General features: G+C 30.6%; 1 protein-coding gene across 5 annotated transcripts in view; it reads left to right on the plus strand.

Moving 5' to 3' along the window:
- Positions 1 to 15,778, plus strand: part of LOC145329742 (E3 ubiquitin-protein ligase ZNF598) — an 89,112-nt gene that overhangs the window by 54,125 nt on the left and 19,209 nt on the right. For all 5 annotated transcript variants that reach the window (XM_080174113.1, XM_080174114.1, XM_080174112.1 and 2 more), the window contains exon 27: positions 7,921 to 8,020. In XM_080174113.1, the coding sequence (XP_080030239.1) occupies positions 7,921 to 8,020 (100 nt within the window). The remainder of the gene's footprint in view (positions 1 to 7,920; positions 8,021 to 15,778) is intronic.

The raw sequence follows: 15,778 nt of genomic DNA on the forward strand, positions 1-15,778 counted from the left end.
TTAAATCCGCGGGATTTTGTCTTACTTTAATCCAGAGGCGTATTTAGGTGGGTTTGTCAAAGTATTAGAGATTTTATTACTCACTTTGTCTGTCAGTAAGACGACTGAATTTTATTTTATTAATCCGTTTGTGCCAATTCATCCTGTATACAATGTAGGTTGATGTAAGCTAATTTTGTAATATAACTCATAGCTAAAGATTACTCTCACACAAATCTATAATACAAAGTAGAACGATGTCTGTCTGTCTGTTTGTAACTAAGGATCTCGCTAAACGGTGAACCTATCGTGTTCTCCTTAACAGCTTCTCATGGGTCCCGAGAAGGTAAATAACTATTTTGGGGGAGGCTACACCACCCTCCAAAGAGACATCGCCCCTAGAAAAAAAATATCCCCCCCAATTTTTTTTTAATTTGAGTTTTTTAACTAAAAATAAAAATGGAGAGGGCACCCCCTCCCAAAAAAAATCCCCCTCCAAAAATTTTTCTTTTAAAATCTAAATTAAGAAAATCGGTTGTCCAATTTAATTCCCCCCTCCACAAGTAGCCGCTAGTATTATATAATTCATAGGCTTTTGATATTGATTTAGTTCATTTTTTTTGTACCCGCATCTGGTGCCTCTTATCAATATCCAAAAATTACTTGAAAAAATTGTAAAAAAATAATCATTAGGTATGTAGTGTAAAATTTTCAGTGGTATTTAAAATGTTTATGCACCCCCAAGGAAAGTTGTAGTGCATGCCTCTGCCCTAATCCATGCATCTTGTTAAATCTACCTGAAATAAAGTTTATCTGTGCTGCTGCTAGCTGCAAGGGATGGAGATTAGCAATGCTTTCTTGTGGCCCTGCTCAAATTCTTGAAATGATTTCCTACAAACTCCAAGCAAAACTATGCACTCACTCTCTTATATATGTGTAGTATCAGATTTGAGAATAAACAATTAAGCTAAAAATATAATAAAATATTTATATAAAAATCATAAAAATGTAAAAATGAAAAGAGATAAAAATAAAACATTAAGAAACATGCATAATAATAATTTTTAAGTGTTGTATTATAATGTCCTATATCAAAACCAAGCTTCAAAGAGAGTTAGGAGATTGCACAGGACATACATACATATATCAAGTTAATTTACAGTATAGGAATTCTAAGTTATTTCTAGTCATATATATCTTTTATTGTGTTAATTAACTACTTTAATATGATTAAGCATTTAAGCATTGTTGAGCTTGCATTTTAGCTTGCCACAAACAAATTACTTTCAACAACTTTCCAGTAATCAAACCAAAAGGTATTTTAAAATAATGAACATAAAAGTTTCTAATTCCTCTAAAAGCTAAATATATAAAAGTTAAAAACTGTTGAAAATATATCATAGATTATGAATAAAAATGAAATTAACTTGATTGTTTTACACCATTTTTTATATCATTTCTGGGCATATACAGGGCGACCACTGCATACTATATATACTATTTATACTATATAGGATGAATTTGGATACTATATCATACTATATGACCAAAATTTACTATATACATATACTATATATTATTACCTTTACTTGGACAAAATTTACTATATATACTATATAATATTACATTTATATAACAAAAAACGAATATTGTCAGTTTTGTGACAACGCCTCTTAAGGATCGTTCTCCTATTTCTAGCCCCTGCTCAAAAGATACTGTGATACGACAAAAATGCATAAAGCTCTAGGTACAGTAAAAAAGAGATGAAGAAAATCCTTTGAAATATATTTTTGTTTGTGATTATGATTTAAATATCAGTTATTTTTCATAGAATTAACTTAAGGGTGAGGGGGAACTTTGAAGTTTTACCACTTTCGCTTACTCCGTGATTATTAGGCTAGGTATCAATGTGAAACTATAGGTTATTTGGGATAAAAGTTTACTTTTGGATAGTAGTTCACTTATATTTAATAATTTTTTTTGGATAAGTTTCCAGGTTCAGGTGCTGCAGGCTAAAAGGTGGTTTCTGGACAGGTAAAAAAATTGTAAGATTTAGAGATCAACTTATTAAACAGAATATGCATCTTTCAAGATGTTATTAACATATCTGAAGAAAAAATTAAAATTGACCTCCAATTTCTGGTCCTGCAGGTCACCAGGTCCACTCTGGACTGGTAAAAATTCAAATTTTTTGTTTGAAGAGTTAGAGGTCAACCTATAAAACAGAATATGCATCTTTTTGGATGTTATTAACATATCTGAAGAAAAAAATTTAAAATTAGCCCCCAGGGTCAAGCCCTGCAGGCCTCCAGGTCCACACTCTGGATAGGTAAAAAATCAAATTTCTTATTTTAAGAGTTAGAGGTCAACTTATAAAACAGAATATGTATTTTTTTGGATCTTATTAACATATCTGAAGAAAATATATAAATCGGCCTCTAAGTTTAGGTCCTGCAGGCCTTTAGGTCCACTCTGAACAGGTAAACAATCAAATTTCTTATATGAAGAGTTAGAGGTCTATTAATATAACAGAATATGCATTTACTTGGATAATATTAACATATCGGGTTCCAAGTTCAGGTTCATTCAGGACAGGTAAAAGACTCAAATTTCTTATTTGAAGAGTTCAAGTTCAGGCCTCCAGGTTTTCTCTGGACAGAGTCTACATGGAAGCCTGCAGCACCTGGACCTGGAGGTCAATTGTATTTTTTCTTTAGATATGTAAATAACATCTAAAAAGATGCTTAACTACATAAATAAGAAATTTTGTTTTTTACCTGTCCAGAGTCAACATGGAGGCCTGCAGCATCAAAACCTGGAGGTCGGTTGTCATTTTTTCTTTAAACATATAAAAAGCATCTATAAAGATGCTTATGTTGTTTAATAAACCTCCTAACTCCTTAAATTTAAAATTTTTATTTTGTTCGCTTACAGAGTCCATCTGGAGGCCTGCAGCTCTTAAACCTGAAGGCCAATTTTATTTTTTTCTTTCAAATATATAAAGAACATCCAAATATAAGCTCATTTTGTTTAACAAATATACCATTAACTGTTCAATTGAGGGAAATTTGATTTTTACCTGTCCAGAGTCTGCAGGACCAGAACTTAGAGGTCGATTTTAATTTTTTTCTTCAGTTATGTTTTGTTAATCCAAAAAGATGCATATTCTTTTTTGTAAGTTGACCTCTAACTCTTCAAATAAGAAATTTGAATTTTTACCTGTCCAGAGTGGACATTTAGGCCTATAGGACCAGAACTTGGAGGCCGATTTGAATTTTTTCTTCAGATATGTTAATAGCATCCAAAGATGCATATTCTGTTTTATTAGTTGGCCTCTAACTCTTCAAATAAAAAAAATATCTAATCTGTCTAGAGTGGACCTGGAGGCCTGCATACCAGAACTTGGGAGGCCTATTATAATTTTTTTCTTCATTTATGTGAATAACATCAAAAAAGATGCATAGTTTGTTTTATAAGTTGATCTCTAACTCTTTTTTTTACTTGTCCAGAAACCACCTTCCAGATAGCCTGCAGCACCTGAACCTGAGACCTATCCAAAAAATGATTAAATATATGTGAAATACTAACCAAGAGTAAACTTTTATCCTAAATAACCTATAGTCTCACATTAATACCTAGCCTAATAATCACAGAGTAAGCCCCTTATATGTGAAATTGCTTTGATAACAGCTATGTTTGAGTTATTATTGATAATGTATATACTATGTATTTCTTAATAATTCTAAGTCCGATACTATATCATACTATATAAGTTTTTAAAAATATACTATATATACTATATGGATTAAAAAAATATACTATAAAAATACTATATTTTTTTTGTTTTGGAGTGGTCGCCCTGCATATAATAGTAACAGGATCTGTGTCTGACTGACTGTGCAGTGTGTACCAAAGGATCTTGCTAACTGCTGAACTGATATGGTTCTAAAGATTCAAAATTAATTTTTATTTATGACGTTAAAATATTAATATATCATTTGGATATACTTAAATTTTTCACCAATTGGTTTCAAATGTACTTAGATTTGTTTAAATAATTTAAGCACATCTGCACTATAACCAAGACTAATCAAAATAATAGTATTGTTATTGTTCAAATAGTTATAGTTGCATTAAAGCAAATATTTTCATTTGCCCCAGGTTGATATTAATGAGTTTGTTGTTGCAGGTGTAGTTAAATCCAACAATGTTGTTACTACTTACCACTTACTATATGCATATTCACATTCAGTTTAATACATAAATAGAAATTTGTATTGGACGAGTAAATGTCATTTTGATTTTGTAATAATATGGAATTTGAAAAACTAAAGTGAGGTTTTGAGCGGAAGTGTTTAAAAACTCCATAAACATTTTGAGCATTTTAATATGATCTTTTAAGCAATAATTTTTCTGTATAGTTTTGTGTTAGTACAACAGTTATTTTAATTCAAATAAAAATACTCTTATTTAAAACCTTAGAGAAATACATTCGATCAATACACTTCATCCATTTGTGTGTCTAACTATATAGACGGTATGGAAATGCATAACATATTCAATACATGTGCAGATATGTTTTCAAATATTATAAATGATCTTCCATACTTCCTATTCCTCTATATTTATTTTTTCTTAGTTGCAGTTGTCAATTATTATCTATTTTTGGTTGTCAGCTAACATATGTATATATAATATGGGATATGGCAGCTCAGATATTAAAGGGCAGTTTTATTTGCTGTTGTAGGTATTTGTTTCTAGAAAAAAAGCTGGACTTTATGTGACCAAGGTTCAGAGCCCTGACTTTTGTAGTATTGATTAATTCATTATTCCTTAATTTATTGTTGTAACAACTTATTTTTTTCTTTGTTATGTGTAAAGAAACTGCTGTTATTATTGCTTTGCCACTAGACTTTTGTTTGGAAAGCGAGTTTTCAACCTCAAAAAAATTACCTAAAACCAGAACAGGACTAGTGGGTTTAAGCCCTGAGAAGCATAGCTTAATTTTCTCAGTGTTAACTTAAATCTTAAGCTTTAAACTTTTTATCAGTAAATATGAACCTTTTTAGAAATAAAAGGCTTAAAAGGCAGAAACAATTTCAAACTCTAATTATGAGATTTAGTTTAAAAAATAAAGAAGCTGTGAGCGTCCCTTTACTTTATAATTATGAGAATATGATCAAATTTAATCCCAGGTATGAAAATTTGGGGGCTGGATAATCAGTTTAATAATCCCTCTGCATTCTATCCTCTAATTGTTTTAATAAAGAGACCCAGATTATACCTGGATTAGACAATTTCCATTTCACTTAGAGTAGTACAAAATATTGATGAATTATACAAATGTTAATTATAATCATTAATAGTTTCATTTTGTTATTGTTACCTTATATATTTCAAACAAATTAAAGTGCCTTTACAAACTCATATATAAAGTAAAAATTGAAAATATATTAGCATGGGTGTTTAGTTATTTTCAAACTAAGATAGAATTGATAATGTTCTTTTTCCATAAAGGTTTTTATGCTTAAGAATTATGATTAATGCCTACTTTTCAACCTTGAATTGAATAGGAGTGAGAGTAAGAGCAAATTTTAATTTCATGGGAAATTGTCCTGGATTATTCGGACCATGAGCAAGAGCAATGAAATCATTGTGTTTTAAGTTTATGGAATTTAATAGGGATGGCAATCCGTCAAATTTTTGGACCGGATTCGGATTCTTTAAAGAATCCGACACAAAAGATTCCTGCGGATTCCAGATTCTTATTTTTGGCGGATTCCGGATTCTAGAAATATTTCATAAGGCTTTTTTTTAATTAAAAAATTTAAGTGCTACATATGTCTTAAAAAATAATGTTCTTGGTGTTCTCTATAATTCACTTCCGAGAATCGAACCAGATTTTAAAAGATTTTAGGTATATATAATGATGATAATCTTTTCCTTCCTAGGGGGATGTTGAAAAAACTCAAGACGCTTATTTTTGCCTACCTATTAAGAATCCGAATCCGCTATTAAAAAATGGATTCCAGATTTGGATTCCAAAATTGACTAAAAATTGGGCGGTTTCCGGATCCCAGATTGGGATACGGATTGCCAACCCTAGAAATTAATTTGGTTTTTGGATTAGGCAAGTTTATGTGCATTAAAGCTCTTTCTCATCAATTAAACTGTGGCAAGTTTTAGTTTTTGCTCAACACAGCTGCTTTACAAATTTTCTTTTTGTTATAATCCTCTTAGGGTCATGGTGTAGGAACCAATTCCTTAACTACTTTGTGTTTAATTTTGATACCTTTAGAGGAACAGCCAACATTTCCTCACTTTGCTTGTCTGAGTACCTAATTTACTTTTCTTAATTGCTCAAGTTATTTCAGAAATAATAAAAAATCCTAAGTTGCTTTTAATTCAAGGTAATGCAATTACAAAAAATTGTATTGAAAGAAGTGTCCATATATTTCAAAATGGTTACAACTTTATGGCAATGTAGATTATTTAAATTTGAGATGTAAGTTTGAGTTTTAATAGAGTTTTCACAGTATTAAAAGTTTTATATGTGGAATTGTAGACTTTTAGCTGGTAATAAAAGTACAAGAAGATAAGTACAATATGTACTGAGCTCTTATATATTTATAAATCTAATTTAGAGCAAGGACAACTAAAATCAATGCTAACAGATCCATACAACACAGAAATCTTTTCAGAGTTTAAAGTCATTCCAATTACCCTTGTGTGTAAGATATTTGTTGAGTCAAACAATGGCATGGTTAAAAAGACAGCTTTTGTAAGCGTAGTCAATAGTTATTATACTTTCATGAAAGTAACAGAATGCTCTGTTTAAATTTTAGGAGCGAGAAATAGACACCCCCCAAACAAAAAAAAAACAACTGCCTTTTAAAACTAAAGCTGAAAGTGGAGGGTCAACTAACCCTCTCCCTTAAATGTCCCAATGGCCACTTGGTACTTAGCTGTTAATACACATTAAAAATTACACACTCGCCAATAAAATGTTAATCAATACAAAACAATTGTAAAGACTTGTAGAGTAGCAATGCTACAAAAAAAATATCTTTTTATTGGAATTTATAGATTGCATTTGCTTACTTATTTGGCAGTAGATCAACAATCTCATCTCACAACTTTTTCTGGTAAATCCTTTTTGAGAAATATTTTATTCAGGAAAAAGGTACCTAATGTGATTATGACAAACAATTCTAAATTTCTAAATAAAAAACAAGTTACGCCAACTAAATATTTGATTTTCGGCAATTTCAAATAGAACTAATTGGCTTGAACAGCAGCCCCTAATTATACTAAAGAAGAGTATGGAGGGTGGAGAGGTTAATATAGTTTAGTGTTTGTAAACACAAATCTAAGTCAACTTATTTACAAAAACAAATATTTTGATCTCTTACTCATGTGTGAGAAAGTATAACACTCTAAGGCAATCCTAACCTTACCTATCCCATCCTAACCCAATAATCAACAACTTAGATTATACACTATCTCAAAATGAGGATCATTAACGAATGAAGATCTGTGAGTATGGGGGGTGAGGATGTCTTTATTCAATCGATGACTAAAGAGATTATGGCAATTTCTCCTCAGCTTTTCATATTTATCTTTTTATTTCCACAGAAAAAAGAGAAAACTTTTTAATCAATAAAAGATGACGCCATTTTAGTTTTACAGCATAAGGTATAAAAAGTTAGGGTTTCTTCTTTTTAGAGATGCTTTGTCTTTGTTTCATACTTTTAATTTGTATCGGCCTTGTAACCCCCAAAACAGTAGTATCCCAATTAAAATTTTGCGCATCTTCGCCTTTTTCTATTGATTTTCATTTTTTGCTTGTTTTAAGTTTGTATGTCTGTTTATGAAGAACAGATAGGCATGCATAAAAATTTGTCTTGTTTAAATAATACCTAAATGCTTCCTTTTTTGTAGGAGAGAAACAGTGCCTTGATATCAACAGTATCCAATAATCTTGGCAACAAATCCTTGGAGTTTAAACAGTTCAGAGACATGTCTGCTAAATTCAGATCAGGTCAGCCAACATTTTTAATTAATACTAAGGACAGGGACATGTTTTCAGCTGATGTATTCCCTCAAAGCGCATAGTTACCCCCACCCTTCTTCCCCTATTTTCTGTAATAAATTGAAAATATGGGGGAAGGGATAGTTTTTCGTTGTTTTTATATTTGTTTTCGTTAGGTTAGGTTAAGTTTGGTACTCGGTGGTCACGTAGGGTTAGGACACATAAGGTAAAGGCCCTGCATGGTTAGAGTTATTAGTTGGGGTAATGTTTAAGAGAAACACCCCCCCCCCTCCCTTATTTTGTATTTCTTATAAAAAAAGGGGGGGGGGGGTTAGTGCTCGATAGACTTATGCATTATGCATTTATATTTATTATAAATTAATTTATTTTATCATACATGATAAGTATAAATAAATCAAAAAAAATATAAAATATTCCCTAACAAACTATTTATAAAGTTGTTGAGTGCATATGACAATGACATAAATACTTAATAAAGACTTATGCATTATGCATTTATATTTATTATAAATTAATTTATTTTATCATACATGATAAGTATAAATAAATCAAAAAAAAATATAAAATATTCCCTAACAAACTATTTATAAAGTTGTTGAGTGCATATGACAATGACATAAATACTTATCAAAGTTTCATGCATATTTATAGTATTTTTCTGTCAGTTCATATAGAGAGATTTGTATCAGTGGGGGCTGGTTTTAGACTATTTAGCGGGGTTATATCCCCTCCACCAAAGAAAGAGTTTCTTGTTACAAACGAATATGTAAAGTCCGATACACTCTCCCTCTTGGGGCGAAGCCACTTTTTTTCTTATGCACATGTCTCTGTAGACAAAGGAGAACTATTATTAGAAAATTAATTTAATATAATATGAGTTTGATTAATGTTCATGTAGTTTTTGTCTTTTTATTACTTTCTTAATTGGGTAGGCATCTATAAATATTTCGTGATTGTCTGTATGCAGGATGTTAAAATAGTAGCTGTATAAGTTAAGTACTTGCTGTTATGTAAGAATGCATAAACTGCAACCGCGGCGCACCTGCTCATCATCGGAGAAGTGATAGGTTCGAATCACGGATTCACATGGCTTCATAACGAAAGACATTAAAAATGGTTCCTACTGCTGCAATGTCAGGTGCGCGACATAAATAGTTAAAACAGGCGCAACTCATTACATTGCGCAGTTAGGACTTTTAAGACAAAGATTCGTGTAATCAAAGGGTTGAATGTCTATAGAGGTCATCATGCAAGAAGAAAGCTTTTTAGCTTTGTCAATTCAACAACCTCACAGTAAAAAATGACAGACAAAGGTTGAGCTTGTAAACAATGTTTTTATTACTTTTTTGGAAACCCTGCTTAACACTTATTTTTATTTTGGAAACCCTGTTTTTACATACTTTAGTTGCACTGAACATTAATCTAATTTGAGGTCTGCCTCAAGAATCTTAATTTATCTAATTCAATTTTCTTTTTATTTTCTATCTTTGTCTTCTTTTACGCAATTAAACTTTTTTTTCATATTTAAATAATGCGTTTAGTGTTTGGACCTAAGTAGTCAAGCAATAGGACGGACACTTTTGTATAGATATTATTCAGAAGGTCTATGACAAGCACTTTGTCCAAAAACACACTACTTTATGACTTGATCCGCTGTCTTGTGGGTGCTTTTCATTATTGCCTCACCCTCGCCGAGTAAGGCAGGTGTCCCAAACTAAGTTGCATTAATGAAAGACGCGCTCCTTAGATAAGCTTCAATTAAGGGATGTACTGATATTATGTACGTGACTATTGAGTATACTAACTATTCAATTATCTCCCTTCTTAAACAAGATGGAGTTCGTGAACGTATGAAATAACATGAGTTAAAATATTGGGACTTGATTTCTCACCATCACAACTCGATGGGTTATTACTGAGCCACAATGCCGCGTCCCCTTTTTTAGATTTTTTACTTAGTTATGGTAGCAGCAATAAGAAAATTACAACAATAACAAATTTCTTTGCCATTTTCAGCCGTCTAAAGATCTTAATGTTCATGGTAGACATACAGATTCACATAAATTGTTCAGATGCTGAATAAAGACACAAATATAACGTTTTCTTATTTGTTGGCTTAACAACTTTGAATTTTGATAAGCTGGTTCATGAAGTGTCCGAACGTTTCATCCACTAATTGTAATCTACAGAAGGAGTAATTTTGTTTATGATAATTGGGGATGTACAGTAATTTATCGTTCATTGTCTTATCCCATTAGATCCCTGGAAATTATGGTAATTTTAACCTATTTTTTTTTCTTGTCTCATCTAATCTATAAACATTTTCCTTCAGTGGATATAAATGGGAAAAAATTATTGGTAATCCAAAAATCTAGATTTGATATTTTTTGTAAAATGTTACTTAGGACATTGTTTGAGTTAATCCAACCCTATTGTTTGGTAGGGGATTGGAGGTACTCCAACACAAAATATTTGACATTACAGTAAAAAATGGGAAGTGTCGTAACCTCTTACATATGTACTAAAAAAACTCCTTAAATATTGTGGAAGGTTTGAGATTTTGTCTTTAATATGATGCTCTACATGATTTTTCAGTATGGCTGAGAACCGGTTCTAATCCAGCGTATAATAATCGGGTTTGAAGCTATAAATAAATGTACCATAAGAGTCATTTTAGTCCATGCTAACTGAAAGAAATAATTTGGCATATTGATGTAATAATAAATCAATTACATGTCATTAACTTTTTATATAGTTCTCAAGTTTATATATACAGAATTATAGGCAGCAACGACCAGGGAGGGAGGGGACATTGAGCTGTTTTTTTACATTAGCCCCCAAAGTTTATAATAACGTTTTCTTATTCGTTGGCTAAACAACTTTTTGGACTTGATTGGTTAGTTCAATAAGTTGAATGTCCATCTACAGAAGGGGTAATTTTGTGTATCATCATTAGGGATTTACATAAATTTATCGGCCTTTGTCTTATCCCCTTAGATCCCTGTCATTTTTAGCACAATAACATTTTAAGATAATTCTAACACCCCTCCAAAAACTAAAATATTTAGTATTTTGTGAATAGCACCTTGCTAAATTAGTAACTTTAATTTTATGATTTTGTATTAAAGACTAATAGTAAGTAATATTGATAACTTTCTATAAAAATAATCCCATTTTATTAAAGGTGCGAAATTTACTATGAAATAGCCTTAAACCCGCCATAATGTATTACCGTTGCTGAATTATAGGATGCTTTTTAAAACTATTTACATTTTTAGACTTATGTGTACCCTTCGTATTTAAATTATACCCTCGATAGGACAACTCTAACAGGGCTAAATTAACGAAAAGAGCTATCCGTTATGGACTTACTGATTGACCTTGATAGTGAAGCTTTGCTTATAAAACGACAAAATGGTCAAAAATATTTTTGTGTACTAGTTGTAAATGTAGATTGTATATTTGCAAATATTTATATCTGTAATTTTTGTTTCCAAAATAAATATATTAATCTTGTGGAAATACTGCAGTAGAGAGTAGATTCTTTGGGTGGCCAGCAACAATGGAGATGCAACCTTAGAAATTTGTTTAAAATATTTTTCTTTTTTAATCTATCAATTATGGATTATTATCCTTGCATGGACTTATAGTTTGTGGTGATTTTTTATCAAAGCCACTCAATTTCCAAGTACATAAGATACCATAAAGTAAGACTGTCTTTTATCGTATTGCTTTACATTTATTTAAGATGAAAACTGAAATAAAGGTTATTAAAGATTGCCGTTTTTTTTGTTGTCTTGGGCCTTCGTCTAAAGGCTAAAAAATTGCAATTATCCTACTTTTTGTTTTACTATTAGCGGAAAGCTGTCTATAATAAGAAGCGATAAATAACTATTCCATCATTTTAATACATAAAAATATTTTGATGGCAGAAATAATGTTGCACACATTCTCGCCATGGAAATACTTTGATATTAGATGTATTTATGTACAACATCTGTTTTTTAGTATCAAAACTACTTTATAACTCACTGAATCCGTATTTACGTCATTTTAAAAATGTGCTTTTCTTGGCTGTAATAAAAGTTACAGAATGGAAATACAGTCTAGAACTCAATTTGTCAATAGTTGATGTCAAGAAAAGCCGTAGATTTTGAGAAGTGTAAACGTAATTTACACGACTTCTATTAGAGATAGAGAACTGAAAAGATTCTTTTTGGTCTTTATGCAGCTATTATTCCGTTGGCAATGTTACAAGAGACATGGAATTTGTGTGGGGGAAAGTTTAAATCACTACGCTGTTTTGCGAGGTATGAAGATTTAGATTATAAAATAATAGTATTTTATCAATTAGCACATGCTTGAAGCCTGCCTGTTAACTTTTTTTAATATATATTAATGAATTATGTTGTTTTAAATGCTTCGCTAATCATAGATGTTGTGATCCTTGTTTGATGATACATGCACAAATATATTACAAATTATACACCTATCATTTATTATTAATATCATTATTAAAACAAAAATATTATTTTTGTGTACTTTTCCTCAGTTTTATTATAAAAGAATGGATAGACTTTTGTTTCTTGTCTTTAAGTTCGCTGAAATGGCAGGATCAATAAAACGGGGTTGTCAGAATATTAGTATGGCCGTTAGTTTAAAACTGATTCTCAGTTACACTGAAAATCATATATTGTACACTATGAATTCCCCCAAAAATTGGCTTAAAACTTGAATTTTAAGCCGGCTTAGGAAATCTTAGATTATACCTAATATTTTGGAGAGTTTGTTAATACTTTTTTCAAACCTTCCCAATTAGTATACGAAGCTTAACTGATTGGAGAGCCTTATCGGTTTAGGGAGATTTTTCAATACAAACATGTAGAAAGACTCATCCTGTTACTTTTCAATATGAAGATATATTGTTACTTGTTAAATATATCTTTTATATATATACACTAGCAGCTGCGCCCCTAGCATCTTGGGGCTATGTATTCAAATGGGAACAAATGGGCTAAAAAATAGTTAAAAACCATCCTAAAATATTTTAGCTAAAACCATCACAGGACTTATTTGAAGTTTACATAACATAGAAAAGTCAATTGGTTTAGTAGTTATTGAGATATTAAGCTTCAGACAAAAAAAAACTTATTACTTTATATGAAACGATATTATCTTTTGCTATGATTATTGCTGTGTAAATAAAGCCCATCCAATTAAATATATTTACCAAGATTATTTGTTTATTCTAGCTTATTGAGTATATTTTTTATTTGATCAACCCATCTTAATCAATGTCTGTTCTTCATTTACAGATAAATATCAGGGATTTAAAGGTATAAGACAATGGTCGATAAATTAATGTACAGACCCGATAATGAAACACAAAATTACTCCTTTTGTTTTGATTCTAATTAGTGGTTGAACCGTTTGGTCACTCACATCAACGAATCAACCAGTAAAAATTCAATAAAAGTCCCCAGAGTTGTTGAGCCAACGAATAAGAAATCGATATTATAAAACTTTGGGGACTATTGTAATAATCAGGCCATTGTCCCCTTCTTTTCTGGACTAATATACAATACTTGATTTTATCAGGGATGCGGGTATTACTATCTAGCTACTTACATGCTAAAATGCAATTCTCTTTACAATTTCTACTTAATAGTTAATGCCAGTCTTCAAATTCATAGGTAAAAAATCACCGTTTTATGAATGTTAGTCTACAAAATTATCCCTAAATTTTCTTATCATGCTGCAAATGTAATCAGCATAGAATTAGTAACATTAATCTTTCATTAAATGTGAATAATAGCTATTTCTCGCATCGTATTATAAACGGCTTTCCGCGGATATAGATTGTACAATTATGAGATTAAAACTAGTTTTTTTTTAGCCCTGAGGTGCCGAAGGCACCAGCTAAAAAAAACTAGTTTTGATCTTATGATTTTACATTTTTATTTTCGTAGAACGCTGGATATAATACGATGCTAGACATAGTTTTTTTCGTATGGATGAGAACCGGTTCCTATCCACCGGATTCGAATGAATACGAGAATAGTTATTTCTCGTATCGTATTATAAACGGCTTTCCGCGGATATAGAATGTATCGGCCCCACGGGGCTAAAAAAACTAGTTTTAATCTTATGATTGTACATTTATATATTCGTAGAAAACTGGATATAATACGACATAGTTTTTTCGTATTCATGAGAACCGGTTCCTTGATTTTTTTTCCTTTGATTTTTTTCTTGATTATTCATTACTTTATCTCTGATGCACATCAACTTTTTTACTGGGTTAGTATTATTTTTGTACTGTACTTTATAACTTGATGTAACAAGATTTGTGGATGTAAAAATATGCAAATACAACGGCAATAATGAGCTTAATAAGTCATCTATATTAAATCTATATTAAAAAGTTTATATAAAATTAGTCTGAATTGATGAAAGACACTAAGTAGACCTAAAATATATTTCAACCAAGTATTTTCACCTATTCTTTGATTATGTTTGCAAATTTTTTTTCTAAAATGATAACCTTAACAAATTACAAATGACATTTTTGGTGTATTGCAAAAATTGTTTGGTAAATGTCTTCATTGGTACCACAACTCGTTATATGCTCTTCATGCAAATATTCCTTTTTAGTAATGTATGTACAAAATATGCATTGCATGAAATAGGACAATTGAACTCCCATTTTTGAATTACATGGCCTTTTTGGACCAATATGATAAAAAAAATGTTCTATTCTTCCTCCTTCCATTTAGATTTAGTTAGTTTTACTAAAACTTGGATATTGTATTAATTCTAAGGCGAAAAAAGCAGACTTTATAAATTACAAGTCTACATTTTATATAAAAAAAACAAGGACAATTATGTAAAAAACAAAATAAGAGCATTTCTTTTCCAAAATAAACTGTATATATTTTGATTTGTATAAAGTATTAGAAAGATACAATTCATTATTATAAGAAAATATTAATAAAAAATAATAATACAAAGACATTTTTCCACTTGTGAAAGTTCGGACATATCCTTATTTTAACAAAGCTTCGCTATTATTAGCATGTTGCTTTTTTGTTTATAATAAATTACACTTCTGTTTACATTGCTGTCAGAAAATATGTTAATAAAAAATTATTATTTCTGTAATTTTCCTGATGAAAGATATTATTATTCATTTTTATAATAATGCTTATTGTTATACATGATTTTACTTTTGTGATGCCATTTATTATAAGGCACATTAAACGTTTTATTCAATTAAGGCTCGAATGAAAAATCTTAATTGGTAATTATGTATTTTAAGTACAATACGTATGTATATTAGTAGGGCTTGGTAGCAGCAAAAAAATTTTCAATTTGTTGAGTTTTGTTTATCAGGACTGCAGTCTTTTTTTTTTACAAAAGTAAGGCTAACCACAACTGCCTATTTCATTAATGGCAGCTGTGTATAAAATATGTATCAACACATCCAGAAGAAAATGTATGTGCCAGCTTGAAAAATATTGGTTGTGATTTATATAACTTTTTTTATGGTTGAACTTTTAATTTGGCAGCTGTAATGATATGGCGCTCGGCTGGCAGCTGAGAAGTACTTTGCCTATACATGTGTCTGAATTTGATTGCTGCATCAGCCGAGCCCCGGTGTTGTAAAGTATTTCTAATTGTTTCCAAGAAAATGTAATCAACTGAAAGTAAGTAGGGCGAACCAATGTAATAAATCAAAAACTTTTC

Source organism: Acartia tonsa, chromosome 10 (genome assembly GCF_053477335.1).
Source record: "Acartia tonsa isolate MP-2025a chromosome 10, ASM5347733v1, whole genome shotgun sequence".
Taxonomy (NCBI): domain Eukaryota; kingdom Metazoa; phylum Arthropoda; class Copepoda; order Calanoida; family Acartiidae; genus Acartia; species Acartia tonsa.